The 27,532-nt window shown below is 52.7% G+C and overlaps 1 protein-coding gene across 1 annotated transcript in view; it reads right to left on the minus strand.

Moving 5' to 3' along the window:
* Positions 1-564: 564 nt before the first annotated feature.
* Positions 565-27,532, minus strand: part of LOC128271536 (transcriptional regulator ovo-like) — a 41,192-nt gene continuing 14,224 nt past the window's right edge. Inside the window, exon 3 of the mRNA XM_053009110.1 lies at positions 565-1,029. Coding sequence (XP_052865070.1) covers positions 565-1,029 — 465 coding nt within the window. The remainder of the gene's footprint in view (positions 1,030-27,532) is intronic.

Below are 27,532 nucleotides of genomic sequence, written 5' to 3' on the forward strand. Positions count from 1 at the left end.
CAGAGTACAGCGTTTCCTTGTTTTTCCTACTGCCGCTCCTGTGGCTCTTCTGTGTCCGTGGCACACCGCCGCCCTTTCGCACCGTCTGTAATGCTGTCTGGCTCTGGCTACCCCGATTCTTCATCATCCCAACAATTCCTCGTCCTAAACCCTGTCTCGCTTCGCGCTCCGTAACGTCCTCAATAAACATTCCAGTGAAAGTCTCATAACACACAGACAGTGGCCGCAGCAAGCCTCTCTCTCTCGCATCGCACGCCCCTCAAAAGTCTTCATTTGCTTAAGGTTTACTTTAATTGTGAGTTTTGGTATTTCGATCGCCTATCGCTAGACTTTTGCCACGCGCGCGCGCGCCCTTAGTTGTCAACGTGAAATTATGTTTATTTGTTTTCTGATTAGATTCAATTCGCTTGTTTGGGTGTGCACGCGGTTAAGGGGGTCCTTAATGAAATCTCATCCTTCGCCGCACCCGCCCTTCCGTTCTGCTGCTCCCGAAATGATTAGGACGGCGACCATCACCAAAGCACCATCTTGCACCAGGGGACCTCCCGCCGGCCCGCCGCCCGGTTAAACGGGCCTCGAGGGAGCTTTCCTGTTCGGTGGCGGCGGTGGTGGTGCCCGCATGCGTGACGAAGCGGACGACGAGAGCGTAGTGCTGTTGGAGCCACCCGATTCGTTCTGCGTCAGGCCATTGCCACCGCCACCAGCGCCACTCCCGACACTGCTGACGATGCTGGTGGTGGACGATTGGAGCGGGTGATGGGCGGACAATAGACGAAGCTGCTGCTGGTGGAGCTGCTGCTGTTGCTGCTGCTGTTGGTTGACGTTGTTGGTACTGTTGGTGGTGGCGGACGACTCGTCCTCGTCCACATCGTCGTCCGACGACACGGAGTTGGCGTCCGAGTTGGAAGGCGTTGGCGAGGGAGGCGAAAGTGTTTCCTGCTCCTGCAGTATCGTGCGGAACTCTTGGATGGATTCGTTCAGGGCCCACAGCTGCGACAGCAAGGACAGATCCAACTGCCGAAGGCCGTACTGTAAAAGCGGAGAAAGAAAACGAGAACATTCGATTAATGATCGCGGAAGACCGAAGGTTTGAGAGAGTGAAACATTGTGCGCCATGAAAGTCCTTCGTCGGAAATTGTAGAGCTTCAGATACGTTGATTCCGCAGAACTCCCCCCGCCGGCATCGATTCTCTCCAAAAGTGGTGCAAGCTGCGGCCAATTTTCACTCGTTTTCTCGATTTTCTAGCACAAATTGGTCGCGCTTCGGAACCATTTTCCGAAACACAGCCCGCCATCATTAGCACTTGACGGCGGCTGCGGCGGCGGCATATTAATCGGCCTCATTTGAGGCGTCCTCGAAAGCCGTTCCAAACCGTTCTCGATTCTCGTCACCCCAAAAAATGCGCACCGTAATGGCAGATTATTAGATGGGGCTAATGTATCGTGGGCGCCCACCAAAAAGTGCCACCTTTGAGCCAGAAAGGGAGGCCATCACCTGCCTCCGTCGTCACGCTATTGGGCGAGAGTTCAAATTGCTGAGGCCATCCGAGAAAAGCGTATGCCGCTACCCAAACCGACCATTACACCGCCCCACCGTGGCGTCGGGGTCCCAGATTCCACCGATGACGCCAAGGGCGCGAGCCACAGATCTGCTGCGCGGTATCTCTTCACTGACACCTGCGCGACACACAGAGCCGGCAATACCTTCTTGACAACTACCGGCAGGCGGCTGTGGGCAAGCGTGACACGGGCTCGGAGCTGAGCTATCGCGATCGAAACCCTGGCAGGTCCACCGCCGCCAGTCGCACTCTCTTTCCCGGTGATCCTATCGATGGAACTGGCGGGGCCCCCTCGAGGCAATTGGCTTCCTGGCTTCGAATTGAACGATCGTTTGGTTTACATTTCCCCCGCGTGTGTCCATTGCGCTACAACCAACCCAACCCCCGATGGGGCAGCAGTGAATTTGACGCGAGATCGCAATATATTTCGCTCCATATTATAATTATAGAACATGAGGTGGCCGGCCTTCCGGCATTCGCCGCCGCACACACCACGCTGCTGCTGTCGGCCGATAGCCAGTACTGGTGCTTTCTGGTCGGAGTCGGAACAAAGAAAAGTACACAGTCTCCGTCCGCGATCGGTTGAAAAAGTTGTAAGAAATGGAGGGCAAAAAAACGATCGCTCCACTCGATGATGTGGAGGAGAAAATGGTGTTCCACAATTTCCTGGTCCCATTTTTACTACCAACCAATAAATCAAGCCACCGATTGCGGACACATCGAGAAGATAAATAAAACAAATGTTCATTTCCTTGCCCTGGCGAGCACGGCCGAAAGATTCGTTCGGACTTGGATCCGTTAGCGGATCTTCGTGTCGTTTTATGACAGCTTTTATTATTTACTTGTTTGTTGATCCAAATAATCCAATCTAATCTCAGAATTTTATGAAAAACTATAAAATTTAGCAACCAACTTTATCGATTTTAATAAAATTTAAATTACGTAAAATAATAAGGTTTGCGAAAGCGGAGAGCCAGCATTCGGAGCGCATCTCGACCCTTGGCGGAGGGTGCCTTGCCACAGAGAGAGAGAGTAATGATTGCAATTACCAGTGTGCAACAGACCGAACAAATTGTCACCGGAAATCCGACTCCTTATCGAGCGGACGCGTAAAGCCACCCTTAAAGCAGATCCGCGAGTGTTGCTGGCCTCGCTCTTTCCGTTGCGCTGCTAATCGATCTGCCGAGATGAACACACATGAAACATGCAAAAAAAAGAGCTCTGACCCGACCGGATTTAAGAGGCTATCCTCCAATGTCCCAGCCACAGTCTCGGACGATGATAGAGCGTTGCCTCTTTACGTAAGCGCCTTCGCCGTCACAAAATGACCGATGCGGTGACTGCATCGGAAGCGGGCGATTAACGTGGACGACGGGCCGAGCTGTGACGGCCCCTCCGCTGTTTCGGTGGTCCATCCGCATTAAAGATGGCCACCCATTTTCGCCCCGTCGTCACGCCTTTTGTAATTGCCGACCGATAATTGTGTGAGACATCCTTTTATAAATATACATTAAAATTGAGCGCACGGGCACGGGCCATCTTCGGTTTATTTTTCCTCTCGATCGCGCACAAACAGGAAGCGATTACGGATGAAAAGGAAACTCGCCATTCCCGGCCGACCGGCCGGCCGGCGACGGTGTTTTGTTTATTTGTTCCGGAACGGAATTCCGTTCCGTAACCAAGTGCACTATTTGCACCGAACTCGCCTCCCTCTCTTTGCGTTACATTTCAGAATGAACCCATTAAAACCGGGCCACGCCACTCCGCTATATCTCCCCGCCCGGGGCTCACAGCTAACTGTACAAAATACCTTTATCGCCTCATCGGGCCATAATAAACCAATCGAGCGACATTCTTGTGCTTCTCCAGTCCAGAGAGACAGCTAGTTAAATCGATCTTATCGTAATTATGCAATCAAACTTAACCACTGCTCAAGGCCGCGCATGCTCAAGACCGGTAGTCGGGGCCAGCCCCCGCCGTGGCCCGTTACACACTTTCTATGTTTTCCACCCTTCACCCAGGGGGCGCCATAATAATTGCCGCCCCGCCGGTGTCGGACTTCTAATCGATCGACCGCATCCTTTCGCCCTTTTCACGCGATCGAAAGCGAGTACGGCAAAGGGGGTTCAACGAACCCCCACCCTTACACTGACACTGGCCGGCAAGAACACGGGTCCACAACACAGTTTAGTCGGTAACGGTATCCAGGCAAACGGGGATTCGCTCCAGCACCGATCGCGCCTGGAACCGAGCGCCTTAAGGTGTGGCGGGGCGCAGGGAAGACCATTAAAACGGAATCGTCGCCCTTCGAGAATGATGATGAGTGCGCCGGGCGGGCCGGGCAGGGCCTGGCCGGCAGCAGCATAATAATGGAAGCAAACATGACCATCAACAACGCGGTGCGCGGCCGGCGTTAGTATTGATTGGCCGCGCGCTGCTAGTTTTCGCGATTAAACGGCGGCCCTTTCGTTCGAAAGGAGCAGTTTCCAGAATGGCTGCGCGGTGCGTGATATTATGTATGGCCAATCGGTTTGCAAGATTTTGCATGGCTGAGCCGAGCGACTGGAATACAAATGTTCAACAGCCTATTCTCCGTTCTCAAGACTCTGGCCCCGGGAATCGCTATTTCTGGAATAAAATCAATGATCTGCTGCTAGCAGGAAGAACCATTTGCGCCTTATGTTCAACGGATTTAATGATCCGTGCGGGCCAATGGCGGATCTCGGACCGATCGTATCGCTCGCTTGACCAGAACGAGAGTCTTGTTCTGGTCTTATCGTTCCCGCAAGATTGTTTCAATGAACTTCGCGCGGCCACAAAGCAAGCTCCACGGACGATTACATTTACTCTTCTGCATTGCTCCACTGATCTTGGGGTTTGGCCGCATTGCTTCACGCACTGATTTCGATTTCGAGCATTGGCCCGTGGCTGGTATTGATTTATGCCGTAATTGGCGCCCATCCACCACAGTTTGATTACGTCTTCTCTGGCCCCGCTGGGCGCTTCTCCATTGGCCAACACGGGGGGCTCGGCTGGAGTGAAACACAACACATTTGTTTTCCTTTCCGATGGACTTCGTGCAAATATTTTGATAGGCCACGCCACGGATCGCGGGCGCCTTGGGAGGCCACAGCCAAATCTTGGCGTGCCGTAATCGCCTCCTCGTTCGCCACGGGGCTCTCGCTTTCCTCGCACGAACTGGCCTCTGCCGCCGCTGGATGCTTCCTTTTTTCTCGCTCAGTTTCATCACTTTACATTTACACCCATCTTCCACACATTAACCTAACGGCTTCAAGGTCAATGCCGTGTGCCGAAAATGATTCATTAACTTCGGCATCACTCCCCGGTGTCCGGCGAGAGTGGAACCCCTGGTGGTGGTGGCCGGCTTCTATACTTCCGCCGTCCGTGGCTCCGATGGCTGAATGAAAGGAAGTTTGATTTTTCACCCGGCAAGTTTCGCGGGCCCGTGAATTTCTCAGGCCGCGTTTTTGGTGGCCAACGGTGATGGAATAATTGTAACGCAAAACTGTGCCGGCGTTACCTTTGCTGCTTCTTACTTTTGGTGCAGCATCCGAATCATTCAGTCGGTCATGAAAAAAGTGCCGCAAATTGCTTGAATATTTATAAGGCCGAGACCCGAAGCCTTGACCCGTTCGGTGGCGGCGGCGGCGTCGGATGATCTTGACGATCTGGGCTTCAAAAGAAAATAATAAACATTATTCTGCGGGCTTTTAACCCTATTCAGAAAAAGATAAATCGAGCAGTCTCGGTTCATGAAAGCATCGGCGTGGGATCAGCGTTCTGTGCTTTGCGCAGAGAGCGCAAAAAACCCACGCCATCATTAAGGCATCAGAAGGACGCTGCTGCGGCTGAAGGACATCAGTCATCTCGCTCGCTTTGGAGGATATTATTTTACCATTTACTCCTTTGTTGCTCGCGGACCGGTGAACTATCGGCTCTGGGGTTTGCAGGTAAAATAAAGCAAAAAACTCCCCGATTTTCAATAAATGGAGATTTGATCGGTAATTATACAGCTATCTAAATTGTTCACGCAAAACGTTGCGCCCGGAGCCACCCCAGGCCATGATTTGTGAAACTCTCGAAAAAGTGAAGGATCTTTCTTGCGCCGGCCAAAATTCTACTAGACACCGCGTTTCGTTCCGTCGTTGTTTCGATCTCAATCTGAGGTCGCTCTCTTGGGACCCCCCCTCAAGGCGTGGAGATGACTCGAACCTCGGACCACAAAAGTAATTATCATTTTCTATCGCAAGGCCGTGCGTGTCGTGTGTGTTTGTGACGCAAGATTCATTCGGTGGCTGCTCTACTAGCGTGGCACTCTGCGTGGTTCCAAATATGCTGACATTTACACTTGGGGGGGCATTGAAATTAGCCCCACCGACCGAACGGTCTGTGGTGACTCATCGTGCGGTGACGGACAAATAGAGAACTTGGACAGTATAGTGAAGTGGCCCCGCTCTTTACGCGCGGCGGCGACGGCAATTCAAGAAGCGAACGTGAACGTTTGCAATCTTGACTCCCAGCATCGTCGAGTGACGCCCGAAAAGGTAACTCTCATCGAGCCGCAATGACAGTTCAACGGTCTACATTCGGGCGCGCGCACACACCGCGAATTTGCATGCCGAAATGCCGAATCCGTTTTAAATTTATCCACCGCCGGGCCAACATCCTGACAAGGAGCGAGCTGAATCGCGGCGAACGGGCGAAACTATTTTTGGTCCGGCGAGCGCGAAGACCACAACTCCCGGTTGTCCCGGTTTGGTGTCGATTGACCGGTGGTGCACGCGCGGCCAACGGGACTAATTAGGAAGCGGAGGAGACTCGGAGTTGGCATTTCTCCTAGACGATCTATAATTTATGGCGCACGGGCGCTAATCTTAGCAGCGACCTTCTTTCACCCGATCGCCTTGTTTTGGGGATTGTGCCGCAGTTTTCGTAACACAACTTGTGCAAAAACCTCAAACAACAAACTCGTAAACCGTGGTGTTGCTTTCGGAACAAACAGAGGGCGAGCGAAAAATATTCAAATAAACAAACACGGTCGGACCGAACCGGGCCAGGATCATTTGGCAATCCGGCGGCGGCGGCGGTGCTGCTTCCATTTCAGACATCTGGACTCTCCTAATTTGCCGCACCGCATTCACACATAACTCCGCACAATCTTTCACGGATGGAAACACGATTAGCATCTTGTCCGTGGGGTGACCCCAAAAACTCACGAGCTCTTTAATTTGCGCTTTTGTTCGAACCCCCTGCGGTGTGAGAGTCGCTCTTCGGAACCCACAACAGCCGTTAAGTCCGGGTTTTGTAACAAAAGAAAACATTCCCAAGCCAATCGATCACACTAGAACAGCGCCCGGAGGCCGGAGGAGGCTGATCCGCTTCCAAGGTTCGGCGCGCTAATGAAGGCATTTAACCATTGTGATACTTTCGGATGACAAATGTCCAATTTGAATAAATTTGAACCAACGACACCCAGCTCAGGCCGTTGGCAGGGATATTAAATGCCACCCTAAATCACACCCATCGGCCATCAAACCCGCCGAAGAACCGAACGTGACGCCGGTCACCCTCAGAAAAAGAAACACTTTACGGAGATAAAAATAACCCGCGCCACTAGACCCCTTTCCTGGGCCACCGCAAGAATGGGGCGCCTCTCGCGAGTGGGCGACGAAGATGCGCCAGAGCACGGGGCGGGTTCACTCCGGGTACGGCCGACAACCGGCGGTGAAGCAAATCATATCACACGCGCGCACCCCCAAGCCACGTCCCACGGATATCTTGACGGATTGTCACACGAAGGAGCCGTCTCCCACACTGCGAGGCGCGCGCCAGATGGCGACGTCGGTGGCAGCCCTGCTAATGGAAAGGAATTTTAGAATGTTGTTCTGGTGGCCGCACCCTGCCACGAACCGTAACGCACACGCCAGACAGTGCCCACCTATGCCGCCGCCGCCGCGAGTTATCCATCCCAGGGCCAGACATGCCCCACCGGCACACGCGATTGTAACGGCCAATTGCTCGCCTGTCAACGGATAATTGTTTCCCGGGAGTTCCCTTCGAGCAACGAAAGGCGCCCTACGGCCGCCAGCTCACTTTCTATGCATCGCGCAACGTTCGCATGTTGAAAGTGACACTCTCGTTCGCTCTCTCTGTGCTGACCGTGGAAACAAGTGAAAGGGACCTTAGAATGGTCACTAATTAAATCAATACACTTCGTTGCGTTTGAAGTCAGAATTCGAGTACTTTAAAATTCAATTCCATGATGCAAAAAAGGTGACGATCACCCTGAGAACAATACGATCAATGCGAATAGAAACTGGTATTTCCCCCCCGGGGTGACTCACATTCCGAACCGGGTGGTAAATCCCTGCGGGACCATCGTCACCTTGGGTGGGGAGCGCACATCCGGCATGCTTTCGCATGCAGACGTCGTCCACCGCGGCAAGGCAAACCTATCCGCCGCCATGGCTCTCGCATTGACACCGTTATTAATTTCTCCAGACACGTAGCAATCCGCTTGACCATCGGTGGTTTTAGTCACACAAAATGGGTCTGGACGGATGAAAGCGACCCGGCGGACGGCGGGCAGAACGCCAACGACCACGACGACGATCGCCAGCGATCATCGGAGTCCATCGCCGTCGATATGTGCCACAAGTGACCATTGCTATCCGCCACCCAACCGGCCGACCCGAAGACGAATGAATGTCGAACATGATTAGCATACATTTGAATGGATAATTTCCCTGCGATGATCCGCGTGGACCCCAAGCCACAGTTAGTCAGAACCGACCGCGCGCCGTTATGGTCATGCCTGTGGTCATCCTGTCAATTAGTGGTAATAAACGAACGACGCATCAATCAGCCACAAACCCTTTTTGCCGTTTTCCACTTTGATCTTTCGCTGACGTGGCGCATCACCGCATGAGCAGGAACATTTGGTGCAAGCCGCCGATGGATCACTTTCGCTCCAAGTTGACCACACTCTGCCGATGTGCATCGCACGATTAAGATATAAAATGGCCCCCCGCCAATGTGCAGCATCCCACTCGACACAATTCTTGGCCCCCTTGGACAAACACAGCTATTAAGGAGCGGGATGAATGATTTAATTAAAGTAAAACTAATTTTTGTTGCCGGCCGACGGCGGCTAATGAAACTGTTGGCAGACAACGGTAAGCTCTCCACCGTTGCCCTCCGGTTGTGAGGGCCAACCCCGCCCGGAACTTTGTGTGTTAATTGAAACAGATGAGATACGGACGTGGCGCAGGGCGAGTGTGTCCCCCGGGAGTGTTCCCTTTCAATCAGAACGAACGCATTCTGGGAATGCGTTCCCTGCGCTCTGCTGATGCTGGTAGCATCGAATAATTGTCCAACGGAATGCCGAAGAGCGAATGCCCGCGTGGTGGTACCACGCTACGCCCTTTTATGAGATCTTCCTGTGCTGCCCATCTAGGGATCCCCTCCGGTGGGATTAAAACAAAGTCTAGACGACGACTGGGGCCGCCACTGCCAAGGTCTATTCTTTCGCTCGCTCTCCCCTCGGACAAACGATCGTTCTAAACGATCGCACACCACAACAGCTGCCTGCGATGGCTGCTATAAAATAAAATCCCCCATCGTGGATCACGTTCTTGACGAGTGGCTGTGGTGCCCGGACCCGAACGGGACATGACAAGCGGGACCCCCAACCGTATGTATGCGCGACGCTGCTGCTGCTGCTGCTGCTAGTTAATATTTAATAGGTCCCGATTAACGTTTATGCCCGATAGGTTTCCTTTCGCCGGATCATCCCCCATCATCGCCCATCCGCACATTATCGTCCGCGGTCGCGCAGTTGACGCACCTACGGGGAGAAGATTGGCGGTGCTGGCGACGACCACGACGAGCAGCGCGTGTCTCGTTTGTCATCACAAAATACCGTAAAGGCATCATCATCCGGCCATCATCTTCGCCTTCAGCGGCGCCCGTTAGTATGCCCCAAGAACTGCCCCGCGGGGGGTTTAATGGGCGACTGATTGGAGCGCACTCGGGATTCTCCTCGCATTAATCAGTAGCTTTGGCACGGGCTGTGACTTGCGACTTGCGTAACGAGGTTCTATTATAGAGAGAGGTGATTACATTCTAGCGCTCGATTCTACATTTTGCGAACTTAATTGACCCCGTTCCGCACTTTCTTTCGTCTCGACCTTTAAAATTAGTCACTTCCAGCACCATAAATCATTCAAGCCGTCATCAGCCACAGCGACTCGTCGAAATGGCCGGAAATTGATTGAATTCAATCAGCCATCGGGCATTTTAGCATAAAGTAAGCCATAAACAACCATAAACCGAATGGTTCGCAATTAGTAGGTCTGGGCCGGGGCCATCGTTTAGTGGGGTTCACTTTTCCAGTTTGATAATTTTTACTACATAGGGGTAGGCCTCCGTTTTGGCCAATAAATGGCCACCCGCAGATGAAACACAAGCGAAGCGAACCAAAACAATCCCTGAGCCTCGGAGACCGTGCATTACCTTTCGCGCGCCACGACCCTCACACACACAACCGGGGGGCGCTGGCAACAATGCCGTAAGCCTGCCGCGAACGCACTCTGGCACTGAATTGGTTTCGGCCGGGCACACAAACAAAGGAAATCCACCCCGAGAGCAATTTCTTGGCAATTATGCAACTTTATGCTCGAGGTCGATATGTTATACTGTGCCTCTGCTGCTCTTCTTTGGCACCAACTCAGTGGCCAACCCCAGGCAACCTTCAACCGATCCGGCGACGACGGCTTTTCGGACCCCGTCACGCCTGGCTTCAGCCAGCGGAACGGTTTGGGCGCCTTCGGGTCCACCTTTAAAACGTTTGTCGTTCGTCAAGTTGAGTCGCGCCCAATCATAACACCTCATACGTTTTCGCTTAACGCTTTCTTCCATAACCCGAAGATTCACCCGGCGAAGGCGAAGGCGTTTTGGTTGAGAAAATATTGTGAGGGCCCTTGCCAGACCCAGCTAACTTCCCTCACGCGGGGTGCTGATTGATAGTGAGTCACCAGCGGAAAATATATGGAGTGTTCCAGCTGTCCCGAACTCGAACTCGTCGAACTCATCGAAGCGGCGGCGACCAGAGGTCATTCCAGAGGGTCTGAATGTTTAATTAACGTAACGGTATCCCCCGGCACCGACGTTTTTCCCACCAATAGCACCTTCTCTGCCCAATCGAACACTCGTGCCTAGAGCGCCGCGAAGGTACCGAGACGAACGCGTGCAAGACGAAACGAAAACTAAATAAAATCGACGAAAAACCATACCGCTAACCACCGAATGGCCGCGTGTATTTACATAACAGAACACAAATTTAAATTGAGCCTCCCGTCTGCTTAAGTGGCTTCACCGAGAAGTCCTATCGCGAACGAAGAGGTAAGAAAGGGTTCCTCACTCTTTCTTTGTAGCCTCAGCATAAATTGGACACCCCGACACTTGGGTCAAAGTAGCACTACCGATGGCGGACGGCATCTTCTGGTTGACCTCACACACAGCAATAATGCACGGTCCCGGGGGAAGGACACAAAACCCTACGCGATACGCCCTGGGCTCCCGGATCGCTGTCGATGTTACGGAATGTCCCGTGACGGATTGACCTCTCTCCATTTTCCAACACACACACACAGCAAACGTGAAATAAGGGCACCCAACAACGCACACTGACCCACTCTCACTGCCCCGACCGACGATTATAAATGTTCAATCATTAGGCCATTGCAATTATCCCCGTCGGCGGGGCCCGGCCGACGGAGGCCACCGTAGGTTGATCGCAGTCGGAGCGGCCATTTTCGCTGCCTGAAACGTTTGAGCTAGCGCGGTGTAATATAATTTGTCCGCTTGGGTTGGTCCCTTTACAATCGGCGTGGTCTTCCTGCTGACCACCGGCACCACCGACCGAACCGAAAGCGATGTTAGGTTAGGTCAGAAGATCGCTTTGCGCCACGGTTCAGACTCATAAATGTTAAGCCTTGGCGGCGGCGTGGTCGACGTCGGAGTATAATCGGTGAGTCGAGTGGCGCCAACAGCGCCATTTTGAATCGAGCTTCCCCCACTTGGGCCGCGCCGAGAGAGGTGGCCACGCAAGCGCGCGAAAAAAATCATAAAATCAATCTTCAAAGATTATTATTTCTTCCCCAATTCCCCAACGATAACCGTTCGTTAGCGCGGTCACTTCGAGGCCCAACATAATGCGCCGAACGTTAGTGGGGCACGGGGTCCTAAACCGAAAGGTAATTGATAGCGAACAGCAACAGCTCTTCACGCGCGCGGGCTGTTGATGTAACAGGCCACACCAGGCGCGGCTTTTGAGGGGCACACGACCCCAAACCGTGGTTTAAAACATTTTCGCGCCGAGCTTTTGTTGCGAATGTACTAACCACGTACCACCTGAGCATCAAACGCACCAAGAAGGATGTGGCCGCATCTCGTTGGGCCACAATTGTTATGTCACTGGTTCCCTGCCACTGGAAACGCCCAGACGGGGCGCGTCAGGATGTTTAGTGTGCGAGTCGATTACATTACCATTAAAACGGCAGCGGCTCGGGTGGTTAGCAGAGTGGAACACGCTTCCGCAAACCAGCAACAACACACGGCCGCGGCCGCTTTCTTATCACTCTCTTCTCCGAGTCCGAGGCGTTGCTTTCAGTGCGCCGGTGCGGTGTCTTAAAACTTCTCGACCATAACGAGTGTGTGCGCAGCATAACATCTAGGCAGACGCCAGAAGCTGCCATCTTTTTATGACCCTGAATGGGAGCCCTACAAAAAAATGGTCAGTGGACTACATAAAGTTATGCCCCCTTTTTCTATCTCTCCTACGCCATCATCTACATGACCGGATCGCTCGCCTATGCATTCCGAATATGTGTGTTAATACCAATCTGCTTGCAGTAGATTAAACAGCAAACGTGGGGCGACCGATCGAGTCCAGTCGCTGCTGCGCTAATCCGTCCATAACGAGCCGACCATTCGAAGCCACAAATCAACGGGATACGTCAATCGGATCTACACCGCAAGCGGAGAGAGAGTGTGTGTGGTTCAATTTCAATTTTGACACACTTTTGCATGCGCCGTTGGCGCCACCGATCGACACCGACGGATGTGTGAGAAGATTCCTTGCATTCTGCGGTCCACTCTCGGTCAGCTTGAAACAACATCGGCCCGCCGCTCCGTTGCGGTTTCGAGTGCAACACGACCGACCACACACTTCAGAGAGCGGACTCGAAGACGTCGGCAGCAGCGGACCACTAGTCAGCGGATTGGCCGGTCTTCATCTCACCCGTCAGCCTACGGGGTCGCGGAAAGATATGCCAAACAGTCCATATAATTATGAAAAATAAATAAACCCAACAGGGCGAAGAGACACCTTCCCTCGCCACACGCGGATAAGTGAAATGAAACCTCTCGTTGGACCCGCGGGCCATGGCACGCAGAACCGTCGCTCGGGAGCACGTGCCGGATGGGACGACGATCGCGAATAAAATGGCCAAACGACAGCAGCAACACCGGCTGGCCAACACCGGGCTGGTTGGCTGCTGACGAAGGTTGAGCGATAAATCAGGCTCCGATAGAGCTGCTGGACGGACACTACACGGACACTACGCCCCCTTCTGTGCGTGGTCTGTGGGAAAAGTGCGCACCCGAAAGAGAGCTAAAAAGGTACAGAGCAGCTGTAGCGGGAAAACTCTTCAACCCACATCCGCGCGCACAACACAGTGATCCTTTCTCCGCCGCTGAGCGGGCCGCTGGCTGCCGGAAAACCGGGCGCAACACCTTTCCCGGTGCGGTGCAAAAACAATTAACTATGATTAATTGGTACCATTTGAGGTACCCGGCCACCGGGACCCGGGCCGGTCGGCCTGCTGCTACTATTTATAACTCCGTGGGCCAGTTTCCCTTTTTGACGCCATCGCCTCCGCAAACCTCGGCGATCGGCGGGCCGGGGTGTCCGAGGTCTTTGAAAGTCCGCAGCGCAAGTGAATTTGCGAATTGCGATAAGACACTTGCGATCTGTAAAGAGCGTTGAATCGATAAATTACGATTACACCGGGCGGTGGTTTCCCTGTAGTGAGCGTGAGCGACTTACCCCGTGTGGCACTTTTTGCCTATCCTCTCCTCCCGTGTGATGCCTCCCGGAAGAGGCCACTCGGGGGCCACTTATGTAAAGCTATAAGTCAAAGCAAATACCGGAGCTATATTTGGAACGGCATTGCGGTCGATCGTGCGCCACGATCTGTCACTGTAAACGTAAATTTAATTACGCACCGTAATGTGACGTTTGCGGTGGAGAGGTTTCATAAATTTTGTCATGGCGGCGGGCAATTCGGTAGCAGCAGCTATACGGCCGCCCGGCCGAACAAAATAGTCGACTAGTTGAGTGTGAGAAAACAAGGAGACAGCCACTCTGCCTGCCGTCATGTAGAGCGAGCTTGTCGCGGGGCTACCGGAATCCGTTTGACGGAAACGAACCGGGCGCGCTTATCGGATACCGGAGGGGGTTTAATTGAAGGCGACACTTGTCCGCACAAGTCCACGTTCCGCCGCGGGAAATGAAAGCTACGCGCGCACGCGCGCGCAGAACGGCCTAAACAGGCATAAATTGGCAATCAACGGGCGAAAACAGCGCTCCGATTCGATTCCGATTCCGACCGCCATTGGCGCATCATTTTGTGTGGTTTTATGCTCGAATTTTCCCCGCAAATAGACCGCCGCCAGGCTAGTTATGCAAATCGGCCTCGCCAGTTTTCTTGGCGACAAATCTTCACTCTCGCCACTCCCAGGGATCGGCCCGGAGTCAATAAACTAATTAGCGTAATGGGCCCCCGACGGTAGTTAGCTGTCTGGGCGCTCCACGCCACGCCGTTTCCCAGCCAGCGACGAACACCCGACACGAACAGGTCTCCCTCTTGTGGCACTTTCCACAAGACTCACCGTGTTGGCAACATGGTTTTAAATGTATCGAACACGGTGTGGTCGCCCCGTGCCTTCGCTCCCATGTCACACACCTTGTGCCTCGAGCTATTGACGGTAAAGTGCGCCAATATCATAACGATCATCACTGCTCCCAGCAGCACTAGCGGGTTGCGAAAGCCGAGAGAAAATGCAGAATCTTAATAACACCACTTAGAGCTTAGGTTGGTGGAGAATTGTCTCGCGTCTTGCCGTCGACCAAAACAAGCGATAACACCGCACCTCAGAAGCGCAGTTAGCGCACGCACAATGGACTAATAAGACTAACATTACACACAAATCAGCAGCAGCCAGCGAGTAGATTGGCTGCGCTTGGCTCGGCTCGGCAACGCATTGCGCAACGCGCAGGTGAAAAGGGCACTCGCAAACGACGGCGTAAGGAAAACCCACACTCATCGTCAAGATGGCCCCCCGCGGCTCCGGGATCATCCTCATCAGCAACTCTTGTAAAAGCGTATCGCGAAAATTCCCATGAGCGCTCCATGCGAAGGACTGAACTCTAATGAAGCACTAAAAGCTATACTCTTTCGCGTTCTTGCGGTACTCCATTGTTTAGTCTAAGTTTTGTGGCGTTACCTCGTCAATGGATGCACCGGCTGCACCGTTGCGGAATGACAGTCGACCTGGCGACGACGACCGTGACGATTTCGGCGATACTCGGCTCGAGATTAATACGGGATACACGGGCGCGTCAAGCAAGCTGTCAACGCCGATCGTGATGGCCTCCTCCACGGTTTTGCAACAAGTCGCTGACCGTAAACCGCAACACGTACTCGGTTTGGTAGCGTGGCGCGCCAAAGGTCATGTGCTAAAATGAAGACACCCCGTCCGGTTCCTTGCCCACGCGTCGGAGGCAACAAAACCGGTGATCGGTGCACCCGAACGAAAGTGCATTTCACTCTGCAACTGCCATAAAACTGGTGACTTAATAAAATTCGCCCCACAACCGCAGAGCTTCATGGCCACCACAAACTTGCTTCCCCGAAAGTTCCCTCCCGGGTCGGGATCCCCGGTAGCCCCGGTTGCTGGAGGAAGTTCTGCGCCACGCCGAATGATGACATCATTCCCCGCGGTTACGCGTCAAGCCAAGCTTTCGAAACGACCCTCTAGATCGACGATCGTGGCAGGAAGAAGAGGGCTCGGTAAGCTTAATAGCTCAATTTCCACACGTCAGCAGCAGGTCGTTCCGCGTCAGGCCAGGGGAAAGGTCAACATGATGGTAATCGATAACCATTTCCTAGAACCCGGCATTGCGGTTCCTTAGCGTGATGGATGCGATCGGGATCGCGATAATCCGCGACTCGCTAGGGACCGCGTGGGCCATCCATTCATCACGCGGCACAATTTTGCGCTCCATTTGCCAATCCGAAGTCGTCGGTACATTAATCTTCACGGCTTCTCACAGCTGCGGAAACCCGGCAGAGATTCAGAGCGATGCTCCAGCTACTCGGTGACCGATCGCGTGAAACTCGATCGCGTTCGGACAGACCGCCGGCGCCGGCTGGGGTGCGGTGTTTCCCTCTTTCTGGGTCAGACTTTCGTGCGGTCCGTGCGGATCCCACCGTCGTCGCCGGAGAGTGAATGCTTGGGCTCGGGAGACCCAAAGTGACCCAAATCGGGTGAAAGAATCATTTTTCAAACCCGGTAACCCGGTCACTGCTGGTGACGCGCGTGTCCATTAGGCGACGATGTCACAGCAGAAGCAGCAGCAGCAGCAGCAGCAGCAGAAGCTACTGCCGATCGTACCAGGAGCGATCTACAAGACAGAGAGAGGCTGTAGTTTTTCCTTACTTTCCTTTACCGATTCACCTAGGGCCTTTTCCAACTGAAACTGAAAGTAACGCCGGGCGAAGACAAAATCGGAACATGTCCGTTTTTTTTCTGGTGCCCCTCCGCACCTGACCGTGCGTGTGTCGACCTCATTTAGCCAAATCGATCGGCCGTTTCGACCCGACCACGGTGGCGTTACAAAATCTCGCACCGTGAAGCGCATGTTGCGCGATGTAATTAACAGTTTTCCATCAATTACCGATGCACGCCACCGAAGCGCGGTTGGAAAAAGGCCAGATAATTACCCTATGCCGAGGGTTCGGAACAAGCGCGTTACTGCCAACCCTGCCACCACCGATACCTCCGCTAATTGATAGTGGACCGACGACCGACCTGATGGATTTTCGATGACATAAACCGATGGTTGGTGGCCACCACATTGTTGACCGCTGCACAGGGGACATCACAGATAACGATTCGTACGAAGGCTAATGTCGTCCCGCAAGAGAACGTTACATCACACCGGGACTCGCAGAAACTATTTTTAACTGACAGCACTACACGTCAGACTTCTCTAGCGATCGATCGAATTCGCCGACTTTCGAGACCTTCTACCCAGCGGCACCAAGCCACGGGATCGCATCTCATACACCGGTCGCGATCGCTTTAATTTGCATGCATGATGAGTCACTGTGCTCCGTGTGGCCGTGAAGCGTTTTTTGCTGCTGACTTTCTTCATCGCGGGGTGCGTCCATTTCCCTTGAACTTTCTTCTTTAGCCGTCGGGGCCGCCACAGTCACAGCCACCGCCACCAAAGGTCCATCAACCCTGCCACAACAACCCGTCAGCAGTAGGGAACTGCATCTGCATTTAAATAAAACATCCCCACCCAAGGCTCAACTAGCGCGCCCCGTTCGCCGCTTGATGTTTCTAATCCGGTTTCGGGGGATTTGTGTTTCTATTTCTGTTGGCTTCCTCCGTGTTTTTTTTGCCACCGTATTTATTTACTCTGCGCCCCGATCGCTCGCTGACATCATACTTCCCTCGCGCGGCCTACTGGCTACGAGAGGTTCGAGGGGTTTTGTGCAAATCATGAATCTCCGGTGTGGCGTTTGTTGTTGTTTCGCGCTCCCGCACTTGACGGTGAAAGTGCAGTTTGGGCACCGACGATGCATTTACAATTTCATCCCTTGTTTGTCGAAGCGAAGGTGTATCACGCGCGAGCGCACGAGCGCGTCCGGAACTGAAGCTGGAGCATGATGTCGCTCTCATGAGACACTCGGTCCGATCCGCGATCCGCGATCAATCGATGTTCGATGGCAAATCGCTAACAAGCGGTAGTAGCTTGTTGTGGCGCGTCACGCGATTACGTCCAGAATTAACCAGCAGCACTCACGGAACCATATCTGGCCATTCGAAACCGATCCCTCTCCCGAGCGATATGATAGAAGGTATTATAAAACATCAACCCAAGAGGTTGTACAACGCCGCAACGGCGCCACCCTGGCCACCGTTCGCAACATTAATGATAGGATAATGATTTTATTGTTTCCGTTTATCGCGATCAGAGCGGCCAAAGGCCCGGCCTCGTTCGAGAGATGCGGAAGAAAAACAATCATAAAATCCGTACCATAAACATAAGCGCTCGCGCGCGCACACCACTGGAACCGGGGCTTTGATCTGGTCCTAGAGCACCAGTCGGTGGGGAGACCGTCACCAACTCCAACTCAAAGGCCGGGCGAAGAACCGCCATTCGCCAGAAGCAGAGAAGGCCAATCGCGCCAGAGCTGCAGTACGCAAATTACGCAACCTCAACGCGGTTCACCTCGCCCGGTGTAGAACCACGGCGGCGGCGGAGGCCACCCCACTCTGCCGTCGGATGCGTATCGTCGTCTCGTTGTTGTGGTTGACTTAACGATCATCCCTTATTAGGTTACACGCACTACGATTGCGCGCAGGACCACTTTTGTTTCTTGTTCCGTAACTAGTTTTGCGGATCGAGAGGATGCGGAATTGCGCCCCGAAAGCTGCCCCGGGCTGGAGAATTACGATAATGTTTCGGCGGCTCCAGAAACCGCAACCGGCAACTTCTGGCGCCAGCATAAACCGTAAGCTCCCCGACAGCACAATGTTGCCGGCGAACACTCACCTGAAAGTAAAATGAAACGAGAGCGAAAAGAAACCAGAATTAATTTATTATTCCACACCGGGTCGGGGATGCAGCGTGCGCACATTACGTGGTCGAGGATTTGTCGAGTTCGAACGGAACGGCCTGGTGGCGCAACACGGTGGCTGCCGGCCGGCCGAAAGAAAGTAGTACACCCCCGAGTGTGCCAACTTTCCCAAAAATCAATTTCTCCTTCGGTGACCCAGACGCCCGATCTGACGCCCGCCCGCGTACGAGATGTGACGATTGTGATGGCGTCGTCGCCGTCGTTCCGGTGGGTTTCGGTCAACGCAAACCTACACTACACTCCGTGGTTAGTGCCTTAATCTTCCGTGTCCATTAAAGCTCCCTTAGGGGCCCCCTGATGACCATCGCGCGCTTACACTTCTTATGTCGCAGCACCGTGTCTTCGAGCGCCCCCCAAAAACACGGAACGAAAGCGATCGAGTAGCGGACCGGACGCGTGCTACGTGCAAGGCGTGCGAAAAGCCCGATCAGCGCGGCCTATCAGGAGGGAAAAAATTGATATCTCTGCTCGGTTTTTGCAAGTCTCGACGCCCCAGTTCGTCACCCCGGCATCTCCGGGTTGTGTCCAGTTTTCGGCACGTTTTTCCTCACGGCCAATCACCGGCCTCACCCCACAATCAGCAAGCGGGGCCACCATTCGGCGTTGTTATTGCGAAGCACGATCATTATGTGGTTCTGGACTTATTTTGTGGACCTCGGACCGTTGGTCCGGCTGATGGCATTCAAGGAAACTAATCCATTATTCCAATCCGACTATCGACACGCAGTGCATTAAAAACCGATTCCAGCGTTTCAGAAGTACAGATGCACGGCGGACGCTAATTGACCGAAACACGATTGTCCACTGCCAGGATGGTCGTTTCGTTGGAACCCGCATAAATGTCCCGCACCGGCTGCTGCCTCGTAAAGATCACCCGACAGCTAACCGGTGGTGGTGGCCTTGCCGTGGGCACCGAGTACCTTACTTTGTAGTCGGACTGCACTGCGGACTACCCACGGACCCCCTGAACTGACACGGAACGGGTCAGTAGTTTGCAACAAATTTACGATTCATCGTCGCCCGGTTGTTGTGTTGATGGCCCGATACATCCGGTAGCCTATCTCGCAGTCCCTCTCGCTTCTGTCCATCCATCATACTCCACGCAAAACGCAGGCACGCAAATGTCACGCGTAGCAACAACGCGGTGACCGGTAGCCGGAGTGAAATATTTCATCATTTGTAAATGCACAATGCGTATGCACCTCAAGCTCAGGTTGCACCAGGTCCAGCTAGCGCCGTTCAAGTCGTCGTTCAAGTGACGATGTCTCCGCCTGTTACCTTCAGGCGTTGAGTGGAAAGTCGTACGGGACGGACAAAAAGCACCATTCCTCCGGTGCGCCAGCGATCTGTGACTAATGTGCACGAGACCCGCAGCGGCTGCAGCAGCCAATGGCCACCGACTTACCACCCAACCCATCCGTCGGTCCTGACCTAACCGACCTGGGGACCTGGCTCGGACCGAGCGAAACCATTTATAATATACTCTTTCTTCTCGCGGCCATCGATCGACAGGTGATTGACAGTCCACGGGCCGTGTGGCGTGTGATTCAGGTGTATACGCCGTGGAGCGTTGTTTTCTTCAATTTATTCGTTTTTCTTCGCCCTTCGCGTCCAGGTTTCAGGTTGCCGCAAGTCAAGTCAAGGTCGTTGACAAGTACGGTGGGTTCGAATGCGGAAAACAACCCGCACACCCGCCGCGTTCTAATGATCTAAGAATATCGGACGCCAAGAGGCCCCATCCAGAACGGTCCCCGATGGGAGAACCACGACGGTACCCCCTCGATGTACCCAACAACAAGCACAGCACAGGGCGCACGAACCGATCAACCGCTGCCGCGGCCGCAGGGCCACCGCCGGGTCCATATCTGGTCAAACCTGTTTCTGTTTCGCGGCGCGCAGTGCGCGGCGATCCGCTATCGGGCAAAGGTTGATTTTTTGATCGAACACCTACCCTACAGACTCGGCAACAAGTCCATCAAACGGAGCCCCAAGACACGACGACCCCATGCTGGCCCGTTTTATGATCGCTAAATGGAACGTGTTTTGTGCGCAATTCCGTACGCCTCTGAACACGTTTTGCTGCTGGGCACGGTGCGATGCAACACAAACTGCCACACGGTGGCCGTCAAAGCACACACACACGCATGCACGTGTTCGCGAAAAAGGTGGCCACTACCTGAGATGAATGGCTTGGCCCGTCCCGAAACTAGATATGCCCCCCACAGAAGACACCACAGATGCTAAGTAGAGTCCGTGAGCAACTGACACCTTTACCCAGCGCGAGGATTAGCGCGATGGCCAGACGACCGAGGCGCTAACGTTTAGCGTGTAACGTAATGCCGGCCAAGGAGTTCTTGATTAACTTCCCCCAACTTCATTTATGGCACTCCAAACCAAAGAACCAGTCATCTGATACCCCGCACCGGCTGATCATAGACCATGAAGAGGCCGTGGGCTTGGCCCATCGCGAAACATAACGAGTCAACACATAGCTCATTCGGTGATCGGTTGTTTTGGCGCACAGGAATGCGCGTCAGGGTCCCAAAAATGGCATCAACCACACTCCACTTCGCAAACGCCAACCGTTTTCATGCGGATGTCAAGAATTTAGGGTTGGTTTTGCGTTAGCGATCCGTTACCACGGTGTGTGATACCTGGCCATGGAACTCAATCGCTGTGGGAAAATGCCAACCGCCCGTAAAACCCTAAAAGACCAACCCGACTCAGACCCGCGCACGCAAAAGCGTGTGTGCGTTATTGGCCAGAACACGGCGCTCTTCCTGGTTCTTTGTTTTCTTAATTTGCCATTAAACAACATACAACAAACATAAACCGGCCCAACCCGGTTTCTGTGTCCGTGTCTCATGGATGATGGAAGCGATGGCGGCGGCATCAAGCGTTGATTATAGAGGAGCGTGGACTCCCGGAACCGTATCCATCCATCGCGCGGAGTGTCGCGCCGAGGCTAGTTAGCGATTCATACACCGTGCCGTGCGCTGCCTCGAGGACGTCAATGACACCGCGACTTGAATAATTAGGACGGGCCTCGCCTTAGTTTTACTATTCCAGTTTCCAGTCTACCTACGTTAACTCTGTGAATCAGCCACCAACCAGTTACTGTTAACGCACGGGTCAGGTTCTAAACTCAACACCTCGGACTCTCAAGGGAAATGACCTGTCAGTCAGTCAGCCCAGCAGCAGCGGGAGATTAATGTGCCGCTTGTGGTAGCGCCAGCTCAACTTCAAGGTACTCACTCCGGCCACGGAATGGAAATTAAATTTTCTCACCAAACGACAACACTTCTCAGTAGGCATGTTTTCCTCGTTCCGTGGTGGTGCTGCTGCGGTCTCAGGGTGGATGATTTCGCACTTCCTCTCATCGAAAAAATATGCGTCAATTTGCTTGTTGGCGCGCGAAAAACAAAGCACCATTGTGAGATGGTTCCGAATATGGCTTCTTACGGCGCGCATGACCATGGTTTCGCATTTTGTTCTCTGCAAATTCAAGTCGAGGAATGCCGGAGAAACCACCAGACGCCAAGGTCGCCTTCATGGTCTTAACACGGTGGTGGCTACTTTTGCCACTCGCCAATTGCGATGCTGCGGGCTGCTGGGGTGGCTTTGATTGGTTGCTATGGTGTACACGACCGTCTTATTCTGATGCGCAGACTCTTCCTCGGAGCAAAACCAGGTAAAAACCAGCTACTTGAAGTATGCGGAAATCGCGTATCCATAGCAACCTCTCGCGGACGGGAAATCACATTAAGTGTTCGACGATCTCATCTTCATCCGCGTGCTGGCCACCATATTGGGTGGTGGTTGCATACGACAACCCACCAACCGGATACCCTACCGGTGGTCTGTGCTTGTAAAACAGGAACGAAAAAAGAGGAGATTGCTCCCGTACGGCCCTCACCGACCGGCCTCCTAATGTGGACCAATCGAACGTGTACTAACCTCAATCCGTAGCTCGTAATTTTCCGCCGTGTGGAAACTCGCTGTACCGACCAACCAGACGACACGCAGACAGGAAGGGCTCCCGTTTGCATGAAAAGCTGTCGCGCGGTAGCTACGACCGGCCGAAACCAAATATAGTCCCGCCATCGCGTAGTTCGGACCAAAACATAACGACCCACCCCTCGGACATCGGTTCGAGCGTACCGAGTGGGCTGGCACCGCTAGCACCAGTTTTCGATATGGCCCAACCCGACCCAAACCAGCGGCAAAAAAAAAACGTTGTGCAATTAGATATTTTGCCGTGCAAAATTAGACCAGACCACCTCTTGTCCTACGCGACCTACGCGATGTAGTCTGCTAATGATCATGACACACAGGACGAGCGCAGTCTTGTCGCCGTCGCGAAATAGAAACTTCAGCAGGCGGCTGCGGAAAAGTGGTGGCCAACGGACCAGGCCGTGCCAGTAAGACTTTTCCTTTCCGATTCGATCTTTCGGGGCCGCGCGTTGGGTGTATGTTTATTTCGCAAGGTGTACACCTCAACCCACCTACCGGCGACCGGCCCAGTTCTCTGCTTGGGGTCGATGTTTGTGATATTTGCATTTTCGATTGATTCCTTGTTTGCTGCGATCTGACGAAAGATCACGCTAGGTATCTACGGTACCTAGGCGACCGACTGATTATCGAAACACGACCTACACTCTGTACCTTTAGACGAGGTTAGGAAATCGCGATCGGCTTAGTTTGTAAGCGAGTCTACAGTAGACGGACGCCGTATTATAGTATTACGGACAGACCGGAGAGCCCAACACAAAATTATTGGACATTTGGAACTGTTGCTTCTCGTTAGGCCTACACTCGATTAAGTGACTCGACCTGCATCTCCTCGCATCGTCTATATTAGCAAACGATTATTCACTTGATCGTTTATCGCTCCATTAACACCGTTGCGTCACCAACAAATCACGCAGTTACTGCTACTACCTTTAGCATAACTTTTACTCATCTACGCTAACACTTCACGCTCAATAGCACCCAAAAGCGAGCTTCTTTCAGCCGCTTTCGACGCACAAACCTATTCAAAGCAAGGTGACGCGATAATGTGTGGCGTTACTTAACGGAAGGCGCTACCCGCGGGGAGCTGGGGTGCGATATGCTGTGGATCGCCCAGACGGCAAGCCCTGGCCGAAACGCCGACCACCGGCTTATGGTAACGAACTGAAATAATGTTCGATTTCGGCACCAAACAGCGCCGTCACGCACGACCCGGAGCAGCCCGGGCGGAGGCCACCGCTCCGACGTCAGACTTCCTGTGGCGTTGCTTAATTTGATTTCAGCAGCCAAGTCAAACACTAAACGCATTATGACGCGCACCTGACGTCTGACACCTCGAACCTGCGACCAGCGGCGAACGTGGCCCATTTAGCACCGGTGAACCGTGGCAGGAAATATCTGCTTCGCGGTCGATCCGCGTCGGACAAAACGGTGCCTTTTAAGCTCTTCCTGATTGTGGTGTAAGGATTCGATGACAAGTGATGCGCCCACCGTCGTACTGGTTCAAGTTCGTGTACTTTACCGACGGCCATCGAACCCGGACCGAAAATCGCTCACTTCGCTTATGCTGATCACGTTGTGGAGACAGTTATTTTGACTGCATTTTGCAGGCGAAACTCATCCTGAACCGACGACAACGACATCGCGGGCATGTTTTACTTTCCCGAATGGCCGATTGCCCCCTGGGCCTCGAAAGACGTGACACCAATGATGATCACCTTGCACGCAGGAGGAGGACAACGACCAGCGGAGTCTATAGCTCCCTATTTTGACTTCCCAATAAGCTTCGAACACGACTCTTCCCGGAGACCAATGGTCGAACACAAGTTGACAATGTCCACGATATATCTCCGGCACTCCGGATACTGCATCGATCTTCCAGCCAGCGATCCAGCGGGCCCCTAAAACCTTGTTCATCTCCACCGGAGGTTAAACACGAGCGACCACACAGTAATGAAATCTTATAGCTCACGATCGCCGATTTCTGCGAAAGCGAAAACAACGTGACACATCCCAACCGAATGGCCAGCAGCTAGTCCGCTCCGTTCAAGGAGATCAACTTGCAACAAGCGATCAGCAGACAAGAAGAAAGAACACATCGGACTCTAAACCACAAAATATGCAACTACGCTTTTTGCCTACTCTGGGCTTCACAATTATCCGGAACTATGCCCACACAGACACAGACACACACTCCGGAGTTGGTGGAAAATTAATGTGGGAAGCGTTAGCGTGCCGGAGGCGCTTTTCCGCGAGCCGCCGCTCGGGTTTTTGTGCTGAGGAAATTCAGCACCGCAAAAAGCCAAAAGTTCAACACGTGATGGTGCTGCACACGTCGTATGCTGCACCATACGCCGGTTACGGAAGAAATAAAATCATTTTTTTTTCACTTTCGCAGATCAGCAGCGGCTTCGAGAACACGCTCCCCAGCTAGAGTACGAGTTAAAGGCAAAGTTGCGAATTTGTTTTTTTACCCAATCGGTAAGAAAAGTGCGGTTCCTGGAGCTTCTGTGCAACGGCCACATATCATGCTATCAGCGGTCCCGGCTTTGCGATCCACGCCAGTTGTGCATCGCCCGACTGCAGACACGCACAGATTGAGGAGGTAATTAATCAAAAAACCAGTCTGCTTTACTTCTTTGCTACCAGAGCGTGGATGGATGCCGAGTAGGGCCCCGGCCTAGGCCTTATCGGGAAGATGAATATGAGCCACGAAATGCTTCCTGTGGCGTGAAGCAAATATAGAGCGCAGTGGCCGCAGATTCGAGTCAAAGCGGGGCCTCACGCTCGATCGAGCCCGGCGGTTGTGGGTAATCGGTTCGTGTGTGTGGCGCGATGTTGCACCCATTACGGACCTCCGGGCCCGGCCCCCCCAGGGACGGAATGAGCAGATCCGTTTTATCTTACCGTCCGCGGAGTCGAACGCTTGTAAGGGTTCCACCAACGCAACGGCAGCCAAAGCGCCATCGCTTAACTCGGCTTTTCGGTTTGGTTTTACGAACAACACCAAATTAGATTAGAGGCTTGGCCACCAATTGGTTTTCAAATTATGCCACTTTCTTGCAACTTTTTCACCGGTCGAGCGGGGCTCGAGGAAGCAAAAAAGCGCCCAAACAAGCGCGCTTGTTGCGTGTGTGGTACGCACAGCCATGGGGTTTCTTCTGCGTTTTTGCACAACAATCGGCCACCACCCGCCGGGGAGGGTGAAAACGGCTCCTTCGGCGAACCGTGAACGCCTGTGAAATGATTGTATTATAGGACACCGACCGACCGACGGACACATCGAGCAGAAAAACAAACGCACACGGCGGACACACACCTCATTCGAGCGATGTCGAAAGTAACAACCTAACTTGGTGCCCAAAACGCAACGCATTTCGCCGGAAGCCATCGATAAGCTGGCGTTCTTCATAATATTGGGTCAAGCATCGAAAGCGCTCTCACTGTCTGCATCGTGGCACTATTAAATGTGGCCAACCGGGGGAAAAAAACAACAATCGAAACCGCGGACTTTTAAATCCCACCACCCAAAAAACTACTAACGTAGGTTGTTATTACTATGAAGCTTTTTTCCTCGTTTTGTCTCTGCCAAAGTTGTTTTTCACCCGCCGCAGAGTGTAAAACAACAGCGACGGTGCATAAAAAGATAGGCCCCAAACATGACAGCTCCCAGCCACAGGGTTTTGGGGATGAACTTGGCCCCGACGGAGGCGTGTACAGGTTTGCTCTTTTTGTTGGCATTTTACATTTGCACCTGCGGACTGTTGAATAATCTCCGGATCTGTGTGTTAGGGGGCAAGTGTAGAACTTGGACCTTCGAGTGGTGGCCCCAAAACCAAAGAGGGCAAAAGAGAAACACTCTGCAGTTTGAGAACTGTTCAGTGATCGCCATAGAAACATCTCTTGTAGTAGGCCGGGTCTTGAAGGAAAATTGTGGCAGCACTTCAGCCTACTAGTGTATTCAATAAGTTCTTTGCCTCGATACCAGAGGGCGCTGTTACGAGCCTAGTTTTTGGTTCATTGGTACACTCTTCATATGAACGTATATGAAATTTAATTTCAATCGGTCGCTTAATTTAGTTTTTACAAGCCATTTAGTATCGACGTGTCACAGTATTTTTTTAAATGGATAAAATCAAGTATCGTGCAGAAAGCTCTGTGCAAAATGGGTGCAGCATTCACTAAAAATGGAACAATGGTCACAAGAGCATTTTGAAAATGACAAAAATCCATGAATTTAAGCTCGAATTGTTGGAGTATCCACCTTATTCACTAGATTTGGCCCCTAGCGATTTTCATCTGTTCTCAGACCTAAAAAAATCATTCGTGGAAAGTATTTTTCATCAAATGATGACGTCATAGTTGCTGTAAAGGATATTTTGAAGACCTTCCAGTTTCCCACTTCAGGGATGGAATTCTTAAATTGGAGTCTCGTTGGATCAAGTGCATTGATGTTCAGGGAGGCTATACTGAATAATAAAGTGAATTTCAAACTATAAAAATATGTATTTCTTATCGAGGCAAAGAACTTATTGAACAGCCTAGTACCTTAGGAGCAGTCTTCAAGACAAACCTTCTGCGGTTGAAGCAGAAGCGTGTTTTTGGCCCTCATTCTAAGTACCTCATCTTTGGCGCAGACAACGTGAGCAACGTCCAGCACACGCCCTATCCTACTTCGCTTTTTATAGACCGGTTTCTAATGTTTAATTACAAACTCGTCAATCCGTTACACGGGTAGCTTCTTCGGTTTGATTTTAACGGACTGATTGGTGGCCTGATGAGACCGTGTTTTTTATGGAGGACTCCCATGGCCGCTATCGCCAATTTACCTAGCCGTCATACATGTTTCACGCCAATTTCATGCTTCATGCGACCGCCTATCGCGGCCTTTGCGGCTGCTATCCTTTGCTTATGCAAAATGAACGAATGACTCGTTTTCATTGC

Source organism: Anopheles cruzii, chromosome 3 (assembly GCF_943734635.1).
Source record: "Anopheles cruzii chromosome 3, idAnoCruzAS_RS32_06, whole genome shotgun sequence".
In the NCBI taxonomy this organism is placed as follows: Eukaryota; Metazoa; Arthropoda; class Insecta; order Diptera; family Culicidae; genus Anopheles; species Anopheles cruzii.